The sequence below is a fragment of the Schistocerca gregaria genome, chromosome X (assembly GCF_023897955.1).
Source record: "Schistocerca gregaria isolate iqSchGreg1 chromosome X, iqSchGreg1.2, whole genome shotgun sequence".
NCBI lineage: Eukaryota > Metazoa > Arthropoda > Insecta > Orthoptera > Acrididae > Schistocerca > Schistocerca gregaria.
Window position 1 is genome coordinate 209,964,276 of NC_064931.1, and position 23,325 is coordinate 209,987,600.

The 23,325-nt window shown below is 38.9% G+C and overlaps 1 protein-coding gene across 2 annotated transcripts in view; it reads left to right on the forward strand.

Moving 5' to 3' along the window:
• Window positions 1-23,325, forward strand: part of LOC126297780 (histone-lysine N-methyltransferase trithorax-like) — a 221,568-nt gene that overhangs the window by 181,097 nt on the left and 17,146 nt on the right. For both annotated transcript variants that reach the window (XM_049988962.1, XM_049988961.1), the window contains 2 exons: window positions 698-8,392; window positions 13,274-13,586. In XM_049988962.1, the coding sequence (XP_049844919.1) occupies window positions 698-8,392; window positions 13,274-13,586 (8,008 nt within the window). The remainder of the gene's footprint in view (window positions 1-697; window positions 8,393-13,273; window positions 13,587-23,325) is intronic.

Consider the following 23,325-nt stretch of genomic DNA (forward strand, 5'->3'; position numbering starts at 1 on the left):
ATGAGGGACCTGTGTGCATCATAAAACACTTTGTGGCTTGCAGAGTATAAAAGCAGTGGCAGATTACAAACTTCATAATTTTTAAAACTTTAGATTGCACAAAGCAGTATACCAATGGCAGTCAGTGAAAACCTCATAAGTCCATCTGTCTGTGAAGACTTGTAATTGCTGTAACCAGTGACTCCATAATCAAAGGAAGATTTGAAAGTGCTCAGCTTTCTCTAATCTGTCAATAACTGGACTTCTACTATACAGTTACACATGTAGCAACTTTCTGTCTTGCTTTACATTATTTTTAAGAAACCATTTTATTTTTTAAGAAACTGTTTTTGCTTCAGTTGTAGAATTTAATAAAATTGACTTATGGGGTTTTCATTGCATACCATTGATATGACAAATGCACATTAGTAAGGAAGAATGAAGCACATTTTACCAATAACTTTCCAAATTTTTGTACACGTTATAAATGGATATAGTCTATTCGACCCTTACACATTGTAAAATGTCCTTTTAACAGCATCTGCCTCCCCTTTTTTCCCCTCCCCCTCCCCTGTAGGTGTATAATTTCCAATATAAAATGAACATTTTTTTAAAAAATTATCCTGGCTGGCTTCTATGCTTCTCACCTTATAGTTATAAACATTGTTCAGTGCTCTCTCTTTTCAAATATTTAATAATCCCTCTTTCTTCCCTACAGGAAGTGTTGTGAGAAGCCTCCTGCTCCATGGTGGTATGCTGTTGAAGAAGAGATGAAAGCAGGATACCTAACTGTGCTGAAGTTACTGAGCAAAAATCGTAAAGCTTATTCAATGCTCAGATGCAGTCCAAAGAAACACTGTGAATACCATCCCAATTTAATAGATGATGATAACATAAATACACATTCGGATCCCACTGCCATTGGAAATATGTGCTTGGGTGAAAAGACTGACTCAAATTGTGAAGACAACACATTTCTAAGTATTACAGATCTGCACGTTGAAAATGTAGAATATAGTGTGGAAGTAAAAACGACGTATGAAGTTGATGATGACAACAATGAATTTTTGGCAGATTCAAAACGTGATAATATCTGTGCCAGAGATCAGAGATTGTCAAATCGTGAATATAATTTGCATAATAGCTGTTCAGAAGAAAAATGTTTTCCTCACTCCCAAGGGCAAAATGTTGTACCATACCTGTCAGAAAACTCTCTTAGACTTTGGCGAGAGAAGTATAACTTAAAAGAATGTTCTGTTCGTGTAAAGGACTGTGTTTCCAAAGACTTGCAAAATTCACTTTTCCCAGTTAAAGTTGATGTTCAGTGTGCTGAATTATCTGATACATCTGCTTTCGATACTACTAAATCGCCTTCCAAAGTGCATCAGGTTTCACTTGCGACACCTACAAGTGATTCTGGCATTAGCAGCACTGATGAAGAATTGAAAATTTGTGGGGGAAATGATGCAGAGGAGCTGAAGGAACATGCATTATCATGTTTGGGTTTTGTAGCTTCCAGCCGTTTGCTGTCATTAGAACAGTGTAGCAGCAGCAGCAGCAGGAGCTTTGAAAATTTTACTGAGGCCAGTTCCAAGAAATTGTGCAGTGACGATGTACCAAAGGATGAGTTCCTTGAATGCAACTGTTTGGAAAATTTGAAACACAAGTCATCCTTAACATTTCTGTCTGTAAAAAATAAAGTAAATTCCAGTGAGTACACATCAGTTCTGCAGTTTCATCAGGAAATGGAAGACATCTTAAATAAATCTCACTGCTCTGATTTACTACAGCTATATTATCATAATATGCAGGAAGTTTTCCCATGGTTTAACCCTAAATTTGCACGTGTTTCAAATAATCCTGTTTCTGAACGTAACTCACAACCAAGTAAGAGGAGAAGAATCATTTCAGAAAAATCTGGCAGTGATGATCATAATAGTTCAATGGAAGTGTCAATATTGGATGATTCTTTTCATGCTGTTCCTGATAAAATGTTAGGGAAATCCTTGGATGATTTCTACAGCGGGTATTCTGTCCAGGATAATAGAGTTTGTGTCCTTTGTAAAGGTGTTGGTGATGGGTTGCCCGCTGAAGAAGGCAGACTTTTGTACTGTGGACAGAATGAATGGGCACACACAAACTGTGCTCTGTGGTCAGCAGAAGTGTTTGAGGAAATTGATGGATCGCTACAGAATGTTCACAGTGCAATGTCTCGAGGCCGTCAGATACGATGTGATCATTGTGGAAAAAGAGGTGCAAGTGTAGGATGTTGCACACGAAATTGTCCAGAAACCTTCCATTTCCCCTGTGCGAGGAAAGTGAATTGCACTTTTATGGATGACAAAAATGTTTTCTGCCCATCGCATGCAAAAGGTGCCACTGGTAAAGTTCTGCACAATGAATCAGATTTTGAAATATGCCGCCCAATTTATGTGGAACTAGACCGTAAAAAGAAGAAGTTTGCTGAACCTAAAAAGGTTAGGTTAATGATTGGTTCACTTTCAGTTGAAAATATAGGAGAATTTGTTAGTGAAGTTTCTGATACTCCAGAGGCTATTATACCAAATGGGTTTTCATGTACAAGATTGTTTTGGTCTTCGATAGAACCGTGGAGAATAGTTCGATATCACATTAAAACTGTGCTATGTAATAAAAACGTACCTCAGTCTCCCGACTGTGGAAAAAACATGACAGTAGATCATAGTCAAGAAAGGCATGTAGTCGAGGAAAAACTAAATGAAATTTCCAAATGGAGACATGAAATTAAAACAAATGACACAAAGAATCTGAAAGATAACTCAAAATTATCTTTTAAAATTAATCAGAAGAAATTTTCCAAATTTAAAAGACGAATTCCGTACCGCAAGTATCAGAATAAGCGAAAGTGTCATTCACTTGATGATAAAATTGTTTATCAGGTTGTCAATTACATGTTAGACATAGTGAGCAGTAAAGATGTTGATGAGAATTCACTTCATGACTCACAAAATGCAGCTGATCTTTTGCCTCCTGAACTAAAAGAAGCTATCTTTGAAGATCTGCCTCACGACCTTATAGATGGCATTTCAATGCAGGATATATTACCTAAGCTGATGATATATGAAGAAATGGGAGCTATGGAGAAAAGTGATGGATTTTATGGGAACGATCCATCAGTGACAGAAAAAGAAATTAGTAGTACAGATGAGGCTAGTCTCGTAAATAGTCACCATATGGGAAACGCCAAAAAAACTGGTTTTCTAGAAGTGAGTGTGCAAGATCAAGATGATTTGTGCCACAAGAGCACTCTTTCAAAGCAAAAGTCTGCAGAGAATGCTGGTTTGAGTAAAAATAAAGTAAAACGAACTAAGAGAATGAAAATGAGAAGAACAAAGCAAAATAATGTTGTCGACATTACATCTGATGAACCTCCTAAAAGACGGAAACGAGCGTGTAGTACGACATGGAATTGTAAACCTGATAGCAACTACTCTTCAGCATACAAAAGACGGAAACTATCTCACACCGTTGGAAGGAGTGTGTGTGAAAATCCGTTTGTTGTTGTTGTTGATTCAGATGCCTCACATACTTTGCAGGAATTGCGCTTGCCAGAATGCGTTCACGTAACACTTTCAAGATCACCGCCGTCGGGTGTTTCATCTACTGCAACTGAGTCACCTGCAGAACTCAAGTGCGGAGTCGATGAGGAGTCGCCGTCGGACAGCAGTAAGGGGAAAGTCACACTCACAAAGGAAGAAGGGAAGGAAAACAAATTCCTACCTTGGAACGGCCGCCCACAAACACGATTCCTCCAGTTAGATGGTACTGTCGATCCCTTAAGTAGCAGTGGCAGTGAAGGTGGTCGATCTCCTCGTTCTGATGATGAAAAGCTGTCAGACTGTGCTTACGAAGCAAGTTCCTCATCACTGAGAAGTTGTGGCCAATGTCAACGTTGCAGTTCAGATTTTAATTCTGGAAGTAATTTTGGAGCTGTTTGTAACTGTAGCTCTAGCTCAAGCCAGGCGCACGGAAAGAGTTGGTACAAGACATATGATACTGAAGAAGAGCCAGTGCGCTGCACTCAGTGTCGCTGTACCTACAGGACAAAGAAAAGTTTTGAGCGCCATTTGTCAACATGCTGCAATGATTTTATGCTTTCGACAAGTGAAAGTGATTCAGAAAATACACGCTCTAGTGAGGAAGAATGCACCAAAAAGCAGCAGTTTGATACAACTGAATCTTGTTGTAATGTAGGTGAAAGTGTTCTGGGAGAGACTGATGCCACAGATTTGTCTATGCGGAGTGAAAGTGTTGAGTGCTCTGCTACACCACCTCAGAACTCACCTGTACTTGAAAGACTGAAATCCAAGTCATCCTCGAAGTTTGAAGTTGAGAGTAATGTGGTCGAGGGGGCGAGTACCCATACGTCGATTGTAGATACTGATCCGCATTATCAACAGCATCTGTGTCAGGGTAACAGCTATATCCAGGTTCAGTCGAGTCAACATTCTAATGCACCAGCAGTAATAATGCAGCAGGTACCATCTCCGAGCGTTGTTCCTACATTTATTGAAGCTTTCCAGCAACAAACAGGACAGAGCTTACAGCTGGTTGCAACTATTGATACACATAGTAATGGGTATAACAAACAACAGTTTGTCAGTGCAAATCCTTTAGTCTCAGGAAATTACCCTGTTCAGGCACCAGAGAGTTTTGTAAGGCTTCCCTTAATGCCAAATGTCCAGTCACCAGCTCCACATTCTGCATTTCTTGGGACAGTACTTCCTCCCACACAGCAAAATGCGGTTCATTGTGTTTCTGCAGAGCAGACAATGATTGGTTGTACGCCATCTTTAGACATGTATGGGACACAGCCAGGAGGAATGTATTTAGCTGGACAGCCTATGTATATTTCAAATTACGAGACAGTAGTCAGTAATACAGTTATGTCTTCAAGCCAACTTGTCTCTGCTGCGCTACCTGGTGTGGTTGCTGCGAGTAGCAGTTTTTCGGCAACTACGACACAAGTGTTTCAGGCTAGCAAATTAGGATCTGTAATTGAATTAACATTAGAACCTGTTGTGGAAGTCCAGCCAAGTTACCTTATTATTAACCAACAAACTCCTATTTCAAATTCTCCTGTTAGAAATACAGAGTATGTAAACTGCCCACCTTCGACTGTCAGCATGCAAGTGCCTTCGTATGATCACTCTTTCTTGCCAGTTCAACAAGTGTGCACAGAAGATCAAGCTGTTCAGTACCCTGAATCATCTAGCACGTGTACATCAGTTACGTTAAAGACAGTTATGAGAAGTGAGAATCGCAGGCGAACAATCCCTGAAGTGACAAAGATTGTGACACCCAAATGTGCGAGCACCAGTGTTGATGTGGCCCCCGAAATGTCTAGTGTTGTGACTCCTAGGTGTGTGAACAGTGGTGGGCATACGTATTTTGAAATGTCAAAGGTCATGACACCCAGATGCGTGAGCAATAATGGTAACCCGAATTCTGAATTTCCAAAGATCATGACGCCTAGACGTGTGAGCAGTAGTGTTGGCACAGATCATGAATTTCCAAAGATCATGACACCTAGACGTGTGAGCAGTAGTGCTAGCACAGATCATGAATTTCCAAAGGTCATGACACCTAGATGTGTGAGCAGTAGTGTTAGCACAGATCATGAATTTCCAAAGATCATGGCACCTAGATGTGTGGGCAGTAGTGTTAGCATAAATCCTGAATTTCCAAAGATCATAACACCTAAATGTGTGAGCACTGGTGTGAACACATCCTTTGATATGTCAAACGATACAAAACCTGAATTTCCAAAGATCATGACACCGAGATGTGCTAGCACGAAACCTGAATTTCCAAAGATCATGACACCAAGATGTGTTAGCACAAATTCTGAATTTCCGAAGATCATTACACCTAGACGTGTGACCAACTTCGGTAACGCCGATTCTGAATTTCCGAACGATTCTGAATTTCCGAAGATCATTACACCTAGACGAGTGAGCAAGTTTGTTAACGCTGATTCTGACTTTCCGAAGATCATGACGCCCAGACGTGTGAGCAACTTTGTTAACGCTGATTCTGACTTTCCGAAGATCATGACGCCCAGACGTGTGAGCAACTTTGGTAACGCTGAATCTGAATTTCCGATCGATCCTGAGTTTCCGAAGATAATGACACCCAGGCGCGTAAGCACTGGTGTCAACACGCCCTATGATAAAACAAAGATCATGAATCCTAGACTTGGTGTCCACACACGTTTTGAAATGGCAAGGATTATAACACCTAGGTGTGTGACCAGTGGTGTTAACACGAGTCCTCCTGCGTCACCTGTCAGAAATGCTTGTGACAAATGTTCAGGCAAGTCACAGTCTGACCGTGAGGACTGCCTTATCCAAGCAGAGCAGCAGCTGTCTGAAAACAGTGGACATCAGATATTCTGCACATGTCTGCAATCTAATACCACTATCCTTACAAAGCGTGCAGAATCAGTGTCAACAAGAAAGAAAAACCAAATTTGCTGTTCATGCGTGTATTGCTATGCATTTGATGTTTGTTGTGCATGTAAGAAGCGCTGTGAGGCAGCAATAGGAGGACAAGTGCTGACGCATGTAGTAACGGAAGACGGGGCTGTCAGTTTGAATCAAAAATCTTCGGATATTCCAGCACATCTGACAAATAATCCTAGCGAATTGTGGGTAATCGATAGAGAACCTGACCACAGTGTAGAAGTTAGCACAGAATATAATGAACCAAAATGTCTTTCTAATTTGCCGAATCGAGCAATTAGCTATAACCACAATCCTTCCTCTAAAGATCAACATTGCAATAATGATACGTCCACTTTCAATACATCAGCACCTACAGTCATCAGTAGACGCCCTGGACACAAAGTAACAGAATCTCCCTGCAGGAGGGAAACACTGTCACATGGAAAATACAAAAGATTGGCTACTAGACAAACCAGTCCAGTTAACGATAATTCAGTTGAAGAGCCAGATAAAGAAGGGAACGGCAGGTCAGTGTTACACATTACTGACGCAATCCCACCCTCTAAAACAGTTGTAAACAGACATAATAATATCAAAGTTAAAGCTAGTAATTTATCTGACAAATTGTCTTCATCAAAACCTATTTTGCAAAAGCAGGGAAAGTTCAGTACATCTCTAACAAATGATGAAAGCCGTATTTTGAAACTGCAGAATGTTAAGTATGTTGATGTCACAGAAAGTGATACCTTTGCAGAAGCTGTACTTGTGAACAGAGGTGAGGAGGAGGAGGATGTAGAGTGTACCTCTGGAATCAGCTTGGACCGTTCTCCAAAAAGAAAGCCTTCATCAGAATGTAACACTTCTGTCAGCAGCCCACAATATGATGAACAGAATGTGGCACGACTGCACACTCAGACAAATTGTCCAGAAGAGAGGAAATCCTTTTTCACATGCAACACTGTTCCACAAGTAAATGCTGATGTGTCTGTATATAGCAGTGACACTGAAAAAGAAAGAGCAGCATCTCCATTGACAAAAGGTGACTGTGATGGCAGTAGCTGTGGCGGCGGCGGCAGCAGTGGTGGCGGCGGTGGCAGAAGTGCTACCAATAACAGGGGCAACTATATGGATGTCAGTGATGAAGATAATGCTGGTGATGCTTATAGCAGATTTGGACCTCCAAGTGACTGTAATATTAGTGGCAGTACCGAGAAAGACAGTAGGCCAGATATACGTGATTTGACTACTGAAAAGAATGTCGATGACACTGGTACTACCGGTTACAATGATGAAGAGGATGACGATACTGAATGTTGTGAAGATGACGACGAGGAGGAAGAGGAAGAAAATGGTGACAATGATTGTGACGAAGGTGACGAGGATGAGAATGAAGATGATAGCGGTGACGAGGATGATAATGGTGGTGATGACAGTAGGGACACGTCTCTAGTATACTGTAATGGAGAAAATTCTGAAGAAAAATCATCTTATATTATGTATGAAATCTGTTCTCAAGATGGTTTTTGCTGCACTTCAAAATCGTTTAGTGAGGCATGGCAGAAAGTGTTTGACGCTGTTCAGAATGCTCGAATTGTGAACAAAATGCCACCACTACCACAGAATCCATTTAGTTTGACGCAGAAAAGTTTACAGATTCTCGGCTTGAAGCATAATGCTGTTAGATATCTTGTTGAACAATTACCAGGAGTTGGTCGATGTGTAAAATACAAACCTCGTTACCACAAACAACGGACATCACGACCAGAGGATGACTTGGACACTTTGCCACCTCCTAATAAAAGTGGATGCATTAGAACTGAACCTTTTAAATCTCGAAGACCTTATGACATGTTCAGTTGGCTGGCCTCCAGCCACAGGAACCCTCCGAAATTTGTTCAACAAAATGACAGCGAGTTAATGAGTAACAGGTAGGTTTTATGGTATATTGTAGTGTCATGCTTTTATGTAATTACTTAAGTAGTAATATGGTATTGAAAAAATCCATTCTTCCTAGGTGGAATAAAAACAACAGAAAGAGTAAAGATAACAACTCACTGTATAAAGTTCTGAGCAATAACGGAGGCACCAATAAGAAAAAAAGAAGGGGGTCATCCATTTGGACCAAGACACCCCCACACCCCCACCCCCCTCCCCTCTCTCTCTCTCTCTCTCTCTCTCTCTCTCTCTCTCTCTCTCTCTCTCTCTCTCTCTCTCTCTCTCTCTCTCTCTCTCTCACACACACACACACACACACACACACACACACACACACACACACACTAGCATTGAAGGTGACATGCCCAAGAACTTAGCTGTATGTTCAGTCGTCTGTATGTGCCTTGGTTATATGGCAAGAGGCTATCTTTACTCTTTCCAATGTTTAAATTCTATTTATTACAAATATGCTGTAATAGTAACTAAGTGTGAATTTATTAATCTATTCTATCTAACCAATTTATAATTTCATGATATCATCTGCTGTTAAATTGGGGGGGGGGGGGGTGTTGAGAGGGGGTTTCGTCACATACACTGTAAAACTACTACTTCTATTAAGCACTAATATAGAAATAATTTTGACAGTTATGATATAATAACCTCTCTATTATTATAACATAGCATGAGCAAACAGTGCATCTGGTACAGAAAAGGAAAAAAATGAAAATTGAATTGAGACCTAACAAGTACCACTGGGATAAAAACACTGTGGGCTTTACAGATGTGTGTTGGTGTGTAAGGCGGCTTGTGCAGAGAAACTGTGAACACTCTCTTGTTATCCTATGATCCGTTTCTTGTTTTCTCTATAAACTGCAGATATGGAAAATTTAGTTCATTTTGAAGCAATGCAGAATACTTATTTCCATTCATAAGGATGCAAATAGTCATCACATTCACAGCGGCTTAGATGTGATAGGTACATAAAAGAAACTGTGAAACTTGACTTTTCTCTTTGGGCCATTCCGTGACAAGTGGTCTAATTTTGGAAGTAGTTCACCCATGAACATCACTGATTTAGCTGAAATTCATTTCCATTCATAAGGATGCAAATAGTCATCACATTCACAGCGGCTTAGATGTGATAGGTACATAAAAGAAACTGTGAAACTTGACTTTTCTCTTTGGGCCATTCCCTGACAAGTGGTCTAATTTTGGAAGTAGTTCACCCATGAACATCACTGATTTAGCTGAAATTTTTGTGTGAACATTCACACATGTTCCCAATGAACACACTTTTGCTAATATAATACTGGCAGAGAGATAGTCATTTATTTGACCCCATAGCACTGCTTTCAACAGAGTATCCCTGACTCTTTGGCAGTTTTGATGCATAGTCTCCAGCAACTTGGCCACCTTGTACAACTTTTTGCACACTCTTAAGCAAAATAATAACACAAATTTTTGATCAGTTTTTGTGTGGATAATGTGAAGCAAAGTAAGCTGGGGAAAAAAAGGACACTTGTGGAGAAATATGAATTTTTGTTTTTTATATCTCTGGATGTAATTATGGAATACGCTTGAAATTTGCACATAATAACTTAGAATATAAAATTTCATTCCCCTACTGCTTTCCAATAGATTACAAACTGAGGAAAACGTTGACATACATTGGAAAAAAAACTGCCAAGAATGGCTTTTTTTAGCCCATTCATCATTAGTTTTTACTCATTGCTGAGTGTTGTGACCTCATTTGCTCATTCATTCTTATGTAGTTGAAACTATAGACAGATGTGTCCTTTCACAGCGATCTTTGGCGTTTCTTAATATGACGTGAAGTGGGAGGCTGGTAATCTTCTTCACTTGATCCAACCATCTGTTCCCTGCTCTCCCACCTGATCTCATGCTGTCAATTTTTTCCTGCACGTTGGTCTTCTCTAAATTATCCCCTTTCCTTCTCAAGATGTACCCAAGGAACTGAAGGTATCTTTGGCTGAGACGAGAAGATAACCTTCTTGTGATTTTAAATTCTTCTATTATTTTGTTCTTTTTTGTGTCCACAATACATGTAGCATTTCCGTCAACACCACATCTCGAAGGCATCAATGCGGTTTTAATCACTACCTTTCACGGTCCGGATCTTGCATCTGTATAAGAATACAGGAAACACCAATGCTGCTACCAAGCACACCTTCATTGTCTTGGATATTGCCCGATTCTGCCATATCTTAGTGAGTTTGACCATTGCGGCTCAGCCAAGAATGATTTGTCTTCTTATCTTTTTATCACACTTTCCTTCTCAAATTGATCAGAGCACCGAGGTATACATAATCACTCACTATCTCCAGATTCCTTAAGCATCCTGTAAGTTGGTTTTGATCGATGCCTTGATGATTTATAACCATTTTTCTTCTTCTTCTTCTTCTTCTTCTTCTTCTTCTTCTTCTTCTTCTTTTCTCCCATGTTTATCTGTAGGTCAAGCTTTAGACTAATATCTCTCACTCCTGATTACCAAGTTCTTTCTCACGTCCTTCTATGAGTGTAGTATCATCTGCAAAGCATAAATTGTTGATATTTCCGCTGCCGATTGAAATCCCAACATCCCAGCCATCCAGCACTCTCCTGGTTACACTCTACATAGATATTGTAGAGCTGAAGTGACAGTATGCAACCTTATCTGACGCTGTGTGTCACATCGAAAAATTTGGAGTATTTACCATCTACTTTTATGGTTGCAGTATGGCTATTATAAAGACCTCTTAGTAAGGATACCAGGTGTTTTGCTACCCCAGACTTGTTGAGCTAGAGCCTATATGCTTGATAATATTGAAATCGGGTGACTTGTTGACGGGGGAGATGTGACAATTCATCCTCATGCTTACAAAACCAGTCCTGGATGATGCGAGCTGTGTAAAAAGGGATGCTGTCAACTTGGGACACAGCAACACCATTGAGGAACAACCATTGTACCATGGGATGGACATGCAATCCTTGGGAGTAATGTGGCCTTGTAGATTACCCACAGGGCCCATGCAGTACCACAATATGGCTGCTCAAATCATCACCGAACCTCTCCCATGTTTCACTTTTGGGATATAACTCAGTTAGAAACAGTGTGAAGCAAGACTCGTACAACCAAATGACTTTCTTCTGTCGCTTTACAGCTTCAGCACCACATTTTCCTGTTACATCCATTTGCGTCACTATGGAACTCCTTTCATTTTGTTTTCGTTCTGATACGGTTGATGAGTGTGACATTCAGTTCTGCAGCACTTTGCATGGGTTGTTCCCTTATTTTCCGTCACAATTCTCTTCAGTGGGTGTCTGTCACAATCACTCAGCACACACTTCTGTCTGCATCGTGACTTAGCACATGATGATTTTCCACTTTCATTATGTGTGGTATAAATCTTCTATAAGGTGACTCTCGAAATGAGAGACATGTCAGGTACCTGGTTACAGAATCATCCACCATACTAGCACCAACAATTTGACCATGTTTGAATTCACTTATCTCTGAAATAATGCACTCACAACTACACAGTACACTGTTCTGTAAACGACTGACCATTGCAATGCATTGAGAACATTGCACAAGTGCTGTTCATGGTCAAATATAACAGCGAAACCTGAAGGCTTGATTGGTATCTGCATTTGTGTTAAAGTGTGCATTTCTCTTTGTGTTTCCATATTTTTGTCCAACCCTTGTATATTTCCGATAATTATGCACTATATAATACTTGTGTGAAGAAGCAAGCGTGTATGTAATCACATCTCTCTTCAGTCCCCCATAGAGCACTACATGCTCCTACTTGGAACTGTGATAGCTGCGATGAGTAGAGATGACACATCGGGATGTCAAAAGAGTGAAACAGATACAGAATCTTTGCCCTCAATTACCATAGCTACTGAAATATGTTTCTATCCAGTCAGTATTTGTTTGAGCACAGCATCCAAAGGGTGCACTGACAAAGACTGAAAATCTCAAGTGTGTCCAACTTTGTCACAGCAGGGATGACTAAAAGTTACAACAGTTTAAAAAAAATTTCTTCTGAGATATGCAGATATGCATGGAGTGGGTTGATCCCTTCTTCAAACATGGGAATCATCTTTCTGAGACTGGTATTACTGTTTAATCTGGATATACTTATTCTTAGAGGTGGAATGCAACTGTTCTACTCTGTCTTCCTTCTTTTTCTTCTTCTTCTTTCAAAAAATATTTTATTACCCTTTGAATTATTATTATTGTGTTCTTTCTTATTAACTTCTGTTCTGATAGGGGCAACACTATGCTTTGTATTACATGGTTTTTATATTTTCATGTGCTCTTTGATTCATCGTAGAAAGTTAATTGGTATTTTAAGTTGTCGTAGAATATTCCTGCCAGACAGTATGTGTAAATGTAATGTGTAATAAAATAACTGAAATAGTGAATTATTATTTGAATGTTGCAGAAACATGTTGCGTTAAACTTTGAAATAAAGGATAGCAGTTAGAGTGCACTTATTGCCGGAAGAAGTGCCAAAAAGTAATAGACATTCCCAGAATGATAGATTGTGTGGTAACAGTGAGCTACTTTGCTTATTTGTATTTACACATTGCACTACAATTGTAGGCAAAGTTAATTCACAGTTTAGATTTTGTGTCTTGAAAATCATCCACTGTTCCGTACAACCTTTCTGCATTTTCTTCCTTTATGATGATTAGATTCTGTGTTAAAGGATTCAGTATGGGGTACTCTTGAGTTGAGTGTTGGATACAAAAACGAAGGGGGATATGATTGTTTTCATTTAGCCCACACCAGGACTTTGTAATTTTAACATGATGTTATCATAATACAGTTTCATTTTTGAGTATTGAAATATCTTTAATTTCAGGCGTGCAACGAGCTCCAACCTGCCAATGGCTATGCGTTTCCGGCATTTGAAAGGAACAAATCCAAACAAAGCTGTTGGTGTTTACCAGTCGCATATTCATGGAAGAGGACTGTTTTGTCTGAGAGATATTGAATCTGGTGAGATGGTTATAGAGTATGCAGGTGAAGTCATTCGTTCAACTCTTACAGACAAGAGAGAGAAATTGTATGAATCGAAAGGCATCGGTTGCTACATGTTTAGAATTGATGATCAGTTAGTGGTGGATGCTACTATGCGTGGCAATGCAGCGAGGTTCATCAATCATTCCTGTGATGTAAGTAAAGTTTTCTAGTTTCATTTATTATATCTTTGTAAACAATGCATATTGATGATTATAAAACCTTTTTATTTCTGTGTATCCTTTAATACAGCTAACGTTTTGATATTGTCATACTTGTGGTCAAATAATGGTAAGAGATCTATTATTTCCAACAAATAAACTTACTTGCAACTATTCGCTGAAACAGGCATTGGATGTTAACGTCAAGAACTGATTTCTTAATTTTGTATTTTAATTTTGCCTTCCCCTCCTCTTCACCCCTTCCTCCTCTTATGAGAGATATAGGTAAAAATAAGGAAATGGTTGAATGTATTGATGGTAAGAGTGTGACAAAAGGACTTAACATTTACATATTTACACCAGTGGGCAGCATGCATTGTATAAAGGGGATGGGTGTATGTGGTGTACCAGAATCATTTCTCCACCTACTATTCCATTTATAGATAGTTTACGAGAATAACAGTTTTTGATAACCTTGTAATCAAAAGGATAGTTGCTACTCACCATATTGCTCTATATGCTGCAACACAATAATGGTGAGTAGCAACTATCCTTTTCATAATATTGTCATTACTGTATCCTGGATTCTCCATTATTTAATTTTCCTTATTTTACTGTCTAGTTAATTAAGTAATACCCGTGTTCCACAAGGTAATAGATTTCATTATTCATATTGTAATGTAGACTACTAAAGTTTCAAAAGTGAGACACATTCGTAGGGTCACCCACCAGAGTTTATTGAACATCTTTGTGATGCTCTTGGATTGACTAAGTAGTTTTTTGTCAAGAGAAACCAGTGGCTCTATCTAGACCTAGTTGTGGTGGCTATTGAATAATTCCTAAATGTGGTATTGAAAGCTCTGACAGAACGTAAATATTTGAGGAGTAAGGAAACAACTCAACGAGTAGCGGAAGCGTTGAGTCCTCAACAGGCACACATTGCCATTGTGGATATTTTATGGATGTTGATGTATTCTCATTTGTACTTTTTTTATATAAAATTCAATCAGCTGTACGTATTTTAGTTCTTTATGAATCCCTGTGTAAGCCAGAGAGCAAGCTCCATCTTTAACATTTAGATTTTAATAGAAATCCATCATCGTGGTTAGGTGGATTTGTCGCACCTCTGTTTAGTAGAAACTGAACAGGAGACAGGTACCATGGACGATTTTCCAGTTTTTTATAAACCTACAAGAAAGCTTGACATGTATAAAGTATTAGAGCATACTGAAAACTAAATACAGTGTTTTGGCCTCAGAAGTGGCTTAGAACCATGCTTCAACATACACTGCGATAAGGAAAATATAAAATCACAAATTTCATTCTCTTCTTGTGGTCATAAATCAAATTTCTTCTGTCACACGAACATTTTCAAGCAATAAACATCTTCGCCATCCATTTTCAATAATGGTTAACCCCTGCAGCATTGTAAGATACTCCTCGAGATGGTACTTCGACAAATGAAATCACAGTTAATTCTAAAACTACACATGAATGGGTTTTCCAGTTCTCTTAATTAAAATATATTTATGTCTAAAATTTGAATTATAAGCACATAGACACACAGTGCATATGCACTTTACCCTCAGCTCTTCATGACTGCCTCTGCTAACTCAGAAGATCTTCTCACATTCAACTGTTTATTGATCAAAACCTCACTATCTTTTTCCATAGCAATGATTGTTGAAGTATTAGCATAATCGTTTTCCTCTTTGCTTTTGAGCTTCTGACAATCCGCCAGGATACTCTTGTAGGTTCTTCCATTGTTGATGCAAAGTTTCCAGTTTTGATATGAAGTTTTCCACCTTTTGTATCACAGTGTGTTGTTTTTCCCAATAAATCACTTTCTGCACTACTAGTGTGGACCTAAGATGCACAGTTAATTTACATATGCCCTAATTGCAGAGAAAAACAGTTGGTTGGCAGATGTCAGTTCACTTCCAGTTATTTGAAGTGAGGAATACACAAGTAGACATATAACATGCTGTAAACAAATTAAAAAGATATTGTACTTGCTAATGACTGTTACTGTTGCTCAAAAGTTAAAACTAAGGAGATGGACCGGGTTTGTTCGTAAAACGACTTGAGTCAATCTGCCCTGTCTCTACCTGTTTTGAAATCGCTGACCCCTCATGTCATCTGACCGATATCAGTGAAGGAAAATTAAGGAAATTGAAGTAAACAATTTACCTACATTTAGGCAATTGATGAATTTATCATGTAGTTGATGGTATCTTCTTTATCGTTACATTTGACTAAAAACAATAACAAAATGATAAAGGAGCAAAATTCCAGTGTTTGACAATGAGAATGAGTGTTACCGGTATCTGCAAAATGGAGGTCTTCCCAAAGAAATTCAAATACAAGAAAGAAAACAAAATAATAATTTAATATTAAATGCATACTAATATAATAATGACCTACCAGAGCTGCATGTTATATTTTATGTACTGCTACCAGTTTAAAGTGATGGCTCATTCTCAGGCAACAGGTAGATACATAAAGCTATTGTCAGCACACATATATATACCGGGTGATCAAAAAGTCAGTGTAAATTTGGAAACTTAATAAACCACAGAATAATGTAGATAGAGAGGTAAAAATTGATACACATGCTTGGAATGACATGGAGTTTTATTAGAACAAAAAAAGTTCACAAAATGTTCAACAGATGGCACTGGACAGCAAAACGTCAGTGACTGCACATGACAATCGTGTATAAAAGGAGCTGTAATGAGAGAGAGAATCAGATGCACCAGCAGTCACAGCATGTTGACGTTACCTGAAAAGACACTTTTAGTGAAGCTGTATTATCAGAATGGGGAATGTGCTAGTTTAGCGTTACGATCCTATCGCCATAGGAAGGGGATTCGAATGGGTAAAGGTCTGTTGACAAATGCAGCTGTGGCGAGAATGATTTCGTAGTTCGAAGCCACGGGTTGTCTAGATGATAGACCCCATAGTGGCACAAGGCGTAATGCTGCTGAGACAGTTCAGGAAGAAATGGAGACTGTAGTGGGTTCATCTATGCACAGGGAAGTCAGCACTCGTGCAGTCGCACGCCACACCGGCATTCCATAAGCCACTTAGGCGTACCCTCCGATGCTATCCGTACAAAATCCATCGGCATCACTTGATCTATATGACACTTACCATACTCCAACAGAATTTTAAAGATTCCCAAATTTGTGTTTGTAGATTGTGCGCTACATTTCTCAGAAGATTGATTGTTTTGGGCACTGTGGAGGGATAACTTTCACAACACAGTTCTTCATGATTATGATTATTTTTTAAGAACTAGTTTTCACTAATAAAAGAAGAGCTATCAACTAGAGAACACCAGTAGCCTCTTCACCTTCCCTCAGTCTTTCTAGAGTTGTGGTATTACATATACCCGTTACTGCTTAATAATACAGACAGTATATTGGGAAATATCATCATGTGTGGATGGGATTATTTTTATGCAAGATGGTGCACCTCCACACATTGCAAATCCAGTAAAGCAGATGCTAGAATTATCAGCCACCATTTCCCTACAGCATGGCCGTCTCAATCACCTGATGTTAATCCTTGTGAGTTCTAGCTGTGGGGCTGCCTGAAAGATGTTGTGTTCAGCGTTCCGATTGCAAAGTTTAGCTGCATTCAAGGCACACATTCGTCTACATCTACATCCATAATGCGCAAGCCACCTGACAGTGTTTGGCGGAGGGTACCCTGAGTACCTCTATCGGTTCTCCCTTCTATTCCAGTCTCGTATTGTTCGTGGAAAGAAGGTTTGTCGGTATGCCTCTGTGTGGGCTCTAATCTCTCTGATTTTATCCTCATTGTCTCTTCGCGAGATATATGTAGGAGGGAGCAATATACTGCTTGACTCCTCGGTGAAGGTATGTTCTCGAAACGTCAAGAAAAGCCCGTACCGAGCTACTGAGAGTCTCTCCTGCACAGTCTTCCACTGGAGTTTATCTATCATCTCCATAACGCTTTCGCGATTACTAAATTATCCAGTAACGAAGCGCGCTGCTCTCCGTTGGATCTTCTCTCTCTCTCTCTCTCTCTCTCTCTCTCTCTCTCTCTCTCTCTCTCTCTCTCTCCTATCAACCCTATCTGGTACGGATCCCACACTGCTGAGCAGTATTCAAGCAGTGGGCGAACAAGCGTTCTGTAACCTACTTCCCCTCCCCCCCCCCCCCCCCCCTCTTTTTTACATTTCCTTAGGATTCTTCCAATTAATCTCAGTCTTGCATCTGCTTTACCGACGATCAACTTTAAATGATAAGGGATCTATCTTTCTATTATCTTTCTATGTATTCGCAGCACATTACACTTGTCTACATTGAGATTCAATTGCCATTCCCTGCACCACGTGTCAATTCGCTGCAGATCCTCTTGCATTTCAGTACAATTTCCCATTGTTACAACCTCTCGATACGCCACAGCATCATCTGCAAAAAGCCTCAGTGGACTTCCGATGTCATCCACAAGGTCATTTATGTATTCAGAAGACTTCTCTCCATTGAGAATGACACGCTGCGTTCTGTTATATAGGAACTCTTCAATCCAATCACACAATTGGTCTGATAGTCCATATGCTCTTACTTTGTTCATTAAACGACTGTGGGGAACTGTATTAAACGCCTTGTGGAAGTGAAGAAACATGGCATCTACCTGGGAACCCGTGTCTATGGCCCTCTGAGTCTCGTGGACGAATAGCGCGACCTGGGTTTCACGCGACGGTCTTTTTTGAAACCCTTGCTGATTCCTACAGAGTAGATTTCTAGTCTGCAGAAAAGTCATGACGCTCGAACATAATACGTGTTCCAAAATTCTACAACTGAACGACATTAGAGATATAGGTCTATAGTTCTGCACATCTGTTCAATGTCCCTTCTTGAAAACAGGGATGACGTGTGCCCTTTTCCAATCCTTTGGAATGCTACGCTCTTCTAGAGATCTACGGTACACCGCTGCAAGAAGGGGGGCCATTTCCTCCGCATAGTCTGTGTAAAATCGAACTGGTATCCCATGAGGTCCAGCGGCCTTTCCTCTTTTGAGCGATTTTAATTGTTTCTCTATCCCTCTGTCGTCTATTTCGCTATCTACCTTTTGTCATCTGTGCGTCAATCTAGAGAATGAACTACAGTGCAATCTTCCTCTGTGAAACAGCTTTGGAAAAAGACATTTCGTATTTCAGCCTTTAGTCTGTCATCCTCTGTTTCAGTACCATTTTGGTCACAGAGTGTCTGGACATTTTGTTTTGATCCACCTACCGCTTTGACATAAGGCCAAAATTTCTTAGGATTTTCTGCCAAGTCAGTACATAGAACTTTACTTTCGAATTCATTGAACGCCTCTCGCATAGCCCCCCTCACACTACATTTCGCTTCTCGTAATTTTTGTTTGTCTGCAAGTCTTTGGCTATGTTTATGTTTACTGTGAAGTTCCCTTTTCTTCCGCAACAGTTTTCTAACTCCGTTGTTGTAACACGGTGGCTCTGTTCCATCTCTTATGATCTTGATTGGCATGTACTCATATAACGCATATTGTACTATGGTTTTGAACTTAGTCCACTGATCCTCAACGCTATCTGTACTTGAGACAAAACTTCTGTGTTGAGCCATCAGGTACTCTGTAATCTGCTTTTTGTCACTTTTGCTAAACAGAAAAATCTTCCTACCTTTTTTAATATTTCTATTCACGGCTGTAATCATCGATGCAGTAACCGCTTCATGATCGCTGATTCCCTGTTCTGCATTAACTGTTTCAAATAGTTTGTGACCAGAAGGTCTAATATGTTATTGCCACGAGTCGGTTCTCTGTTTAACTGCTCAAGGTAGTTTTCAGATAAAGCACTTTAAAAAAATTCACTGGATTCTTTGTCCCTGCCACCCGTTATGAACGTTTGAGTCTCCCAGTCTATATCTGCTAAATTAAAATCTCCACCCAGAACTATAACATGGTGGGGAAATCTACATGAAATATTTTCCAAATTATCCTTCAGGTGCTCAGCCACAATAGCTGCTGAGCCAGGGGGCCTATAGAGACATCCAATTACCATGTCTGAGCCTGCTTTAACCGTGACCTTCACCCGAATTATTTCACACTTCATATCTTTGTCAATTTCCTTCAATACTATTGCACTTCTAATTGCTATAAACATGCCTCCGCCTTCACTGTCCAGCCTCTCTCTGCAGTATACATTCCAATCTGAGTTTAGGATTTCATTACATTGCTAACACATTGTGAACCTCACCTTGGAAACACTTCGATTAGTTGTGGAACGTGCTGTTTCTTGATTTCAACTTGTTGCAGAAAACGTTGGACAACATAGTGAGCATGTTTTGCGCCAGTCACACATAAATTAATGACCTGATCTGATTTTGATTGATGCTTTTTATGCTGGTTTTTGCCTCAGGACTGTTAAAAAGCCAATGAGATTGATGATTTTTATGCAGTTTTTGGTCTCAGGATGATTAAAAACATATTTTTCCCATCCAATGTGATATGACCTTGCCGTGGTATATGGGCTTATGTAACTAACACTATCACACCTGTACACCCATGCACACTGAGTAGTGCAGTTTGTTTAATGCCGAACGTATAACTTAGGGGTTGTTGTATGATTCATTTGTCATTTGTAGTCAACCACTATTAAATTATGATGCTTACAGTGCCATATAGTGCTGCATTTTGTAACTATTTATTTTTCTTGTGCCGTACGCTTTCCCCCTTCTCCGATAATATTCTGTTGCAATTTGACGCCATTCTGATCAGTGGTGTTATTTGTACAGCGGTTTGAAAGTTTAACTTTAATTGTAATCACCCCGTACGTGGTCATGGGTAGCTGCCTTGCAGGAACCCAGGAAAATATTTTTAGATTAATTGGAAAGTAAATTTTTCTGCGAATAAATCCAATGGGCAGATAATGTCACTTATTGTCATGATGTTGATGATACACTCATTCTATTTCTTGGAAATAATGACAAAATTTAACTAATTTCACCAACAAATTAATAAAATGCGTAACAGCATCAAATTTACCATTGGATATGAAACAGGCAAGAACACTTCTTAGACATAAAAATAGCTAACCATAAATTTGCCACATGTTGTAAAACAACAACAGATGACTATAATTCATCATGTGACCCACCAGCACATAAAACAGCACAACAGCTATGATTCTAATTTACTCCATGTACAGAAAGAAAACTAGGGCCAAATGTGCAACATAAATGAAGAAATTACTGTAGCAAAAATTAGCATCTGCACAGAGAATAAACAAGGGATGAAGATAACGGACAAAACTCAAAAACATGACCAATCAAAAGTATGCAAAGACCACTCAAAAGTATGTAAAATTAAGTGCAGTGACTGTGATGTATTCCCAATGGGATAAACAGGATGAAAATTTACAACATACAAAGGACATATAACCAAAATCATAAACAACATCTCCACTTTTAGTATACATCTATGAGAAAAACTACACTCTGCACAAAAAAACAGAGTTCAGAAATAATAAATATATTAAGAACTTAGACAAAATTCTTATTGGTGACAAATAATTCAGAACAAAAGGCAATCCTGTATTTTAGATACAATATAAATTGATTTTTATTAAAGGTGTAAATTTAATAGCAAACTATATTTCTGACACACGAATGGTTAATGTAACAACTATGCACAAGTATCACAAAATAAAAGACCATATTTGAAAAATAATATATAAGATCTTATTACCTAAGTAAGAACTTATAATACAACCATATGTACATAGATGTATGAGCTAACAATAGCTTGAGTGTATCTAGGTACTCTTTGAGAGTGAGCCAGTACTGAAAACCAGTAAAAAAACTGAGCTCTGGTGCTCCTTTAAGTGTTTCAGTTTGTGCAGGAAACATACAGACACAATATTATGCTTCAAATTTACACCTGCTGCTTTAAAAAAGTCTTTTCTGGACTTTTCCATGTGTTAAAGACTTCATGAATGTGCAACCATGTTACTGCTGCATATTTTATCAGGCAATCCTCCAGTCGTTTCTTATCTCTCTGAATCCAGAAAAGAACTTCATCAGTCCATCTATCACGCATTTATTTAACTACTTGTCTTTCCAGCCACTTCATTCTTATAACAGCCCAAATTACGTCTTCTGCTCCAGTCCCCTCTGAGTGAGACGGTGCAAGATTTAGACACTGGACCCGTATTTGGGGGAAATCCTCATACAGCTGGGGTGGCCACCCTTTTTGGCAGGTGTGCCAAATTTTGAAAGGGAATTTCCTCGCAGGCTGCATTACCAGTTTTTGTTGTATGAACCAAAACTACTAAGAAATATTAATTTACTTTTTAAAGAAAATAAAACAAATCTGAGGAAAGAACATTTATTATAAAATTTAATGAAATACATTGTTAGTGGGATGTCTGGCTTTGACTGACTGAACTGAGCAAGCCAGTGTTGATGTCAACTGAAGTTGTTGCTACATGCAAGCAATTTTTTCAGATGAACATCAGTAATTCGTGTTCTCATTTGTTATTTGGTGTAATTCATCCAACTAAAAAGCTGTTCACACTCATAAATGTTTCCAAATAATCAAATTACTTTTAAAGCATGTTTGTAAAATGCTGGCTATTTCTAATTGTCCAAATACGTTTTATAGAACTCTTCCAAAGCAACATGATAAAATTTCTCTTTTAACTGTGCGTCACATCACATCGCATTTCGCAGCATTCCATTTGCAAAAGCCTCTGTGAACTCATTTCTATGGAGAAGGGCATAGAAAGTATAGAAAAATAGCTGACGATGTTTTGTAAAATTTTGAAATCGGTGTTTGAATTCGTTTTAAATCAGATATCAAAGAAGCATATTTAACCACTTCCAGCTGTGTGACATATGATTGCTTTGACAGTGTAGGAAAATGGGTGAAATTTTTTGTTTGTAATTATTGTTCCCAAAACCCAAGTTTCATTTTCAATGTGAAAATAAAATAATCCAGGACATTGTTCATTTGATCTTTCCTTGGAGTTGAGCATTAACATCATTTAGGTGGCTAGTTATATCGACCAAGAACGCAAAGTCGGAAAGCCATTCTTTATCTTCGAACTCTAGGAGCCTCATTGACTTGCTTTCAAAGAGGATTGTATATCTTGCTTCAAATCAAACACTCATTTCTACATTGTTGCACTTGTTAGCCATCTTACTTCTGTATAATATGAAATGTTATCATGCTCTGCATCTGAGAACCATGTATTTTTAGCCCCAATAGGTTCTTAAGTTTTAACAAAAAGTTACCTAATGTCGATATAACTGCTTCCAACAATTCTCTTTGCTTCATCGTATCCTCAAGTGGATACAATTCTGCTAATTCTTCTGTTGTATTAAAATAGGCATCAACACCTCTGACATAAATCGCCACTTGGGCAGTATCTGCCATATCTGTGCATTCATCATAAGCTAGAGAATAAGGTATAAACTCAGATGCACGATTTGTTAAATTATCTCAGTTTGTCTTCCAATGTCGTCCACACTTCTAGCATCTAGTAACAGTTTGACGAGGCAGGTTTATTTTTTTATAAATACTTTTTCTTTCCTGGAGACACAATTCAGCGAGTATTTTGCCTTCTGAATATGGCTTTGATTTCTTTTTCAGTATTAGAGCTACTGCATAACTCACTTTCACATAGCAAGTTGACTCTGAATTCGCCCTTGTTGAGTAGAAAGTTTCTTGTTTAAGTCAT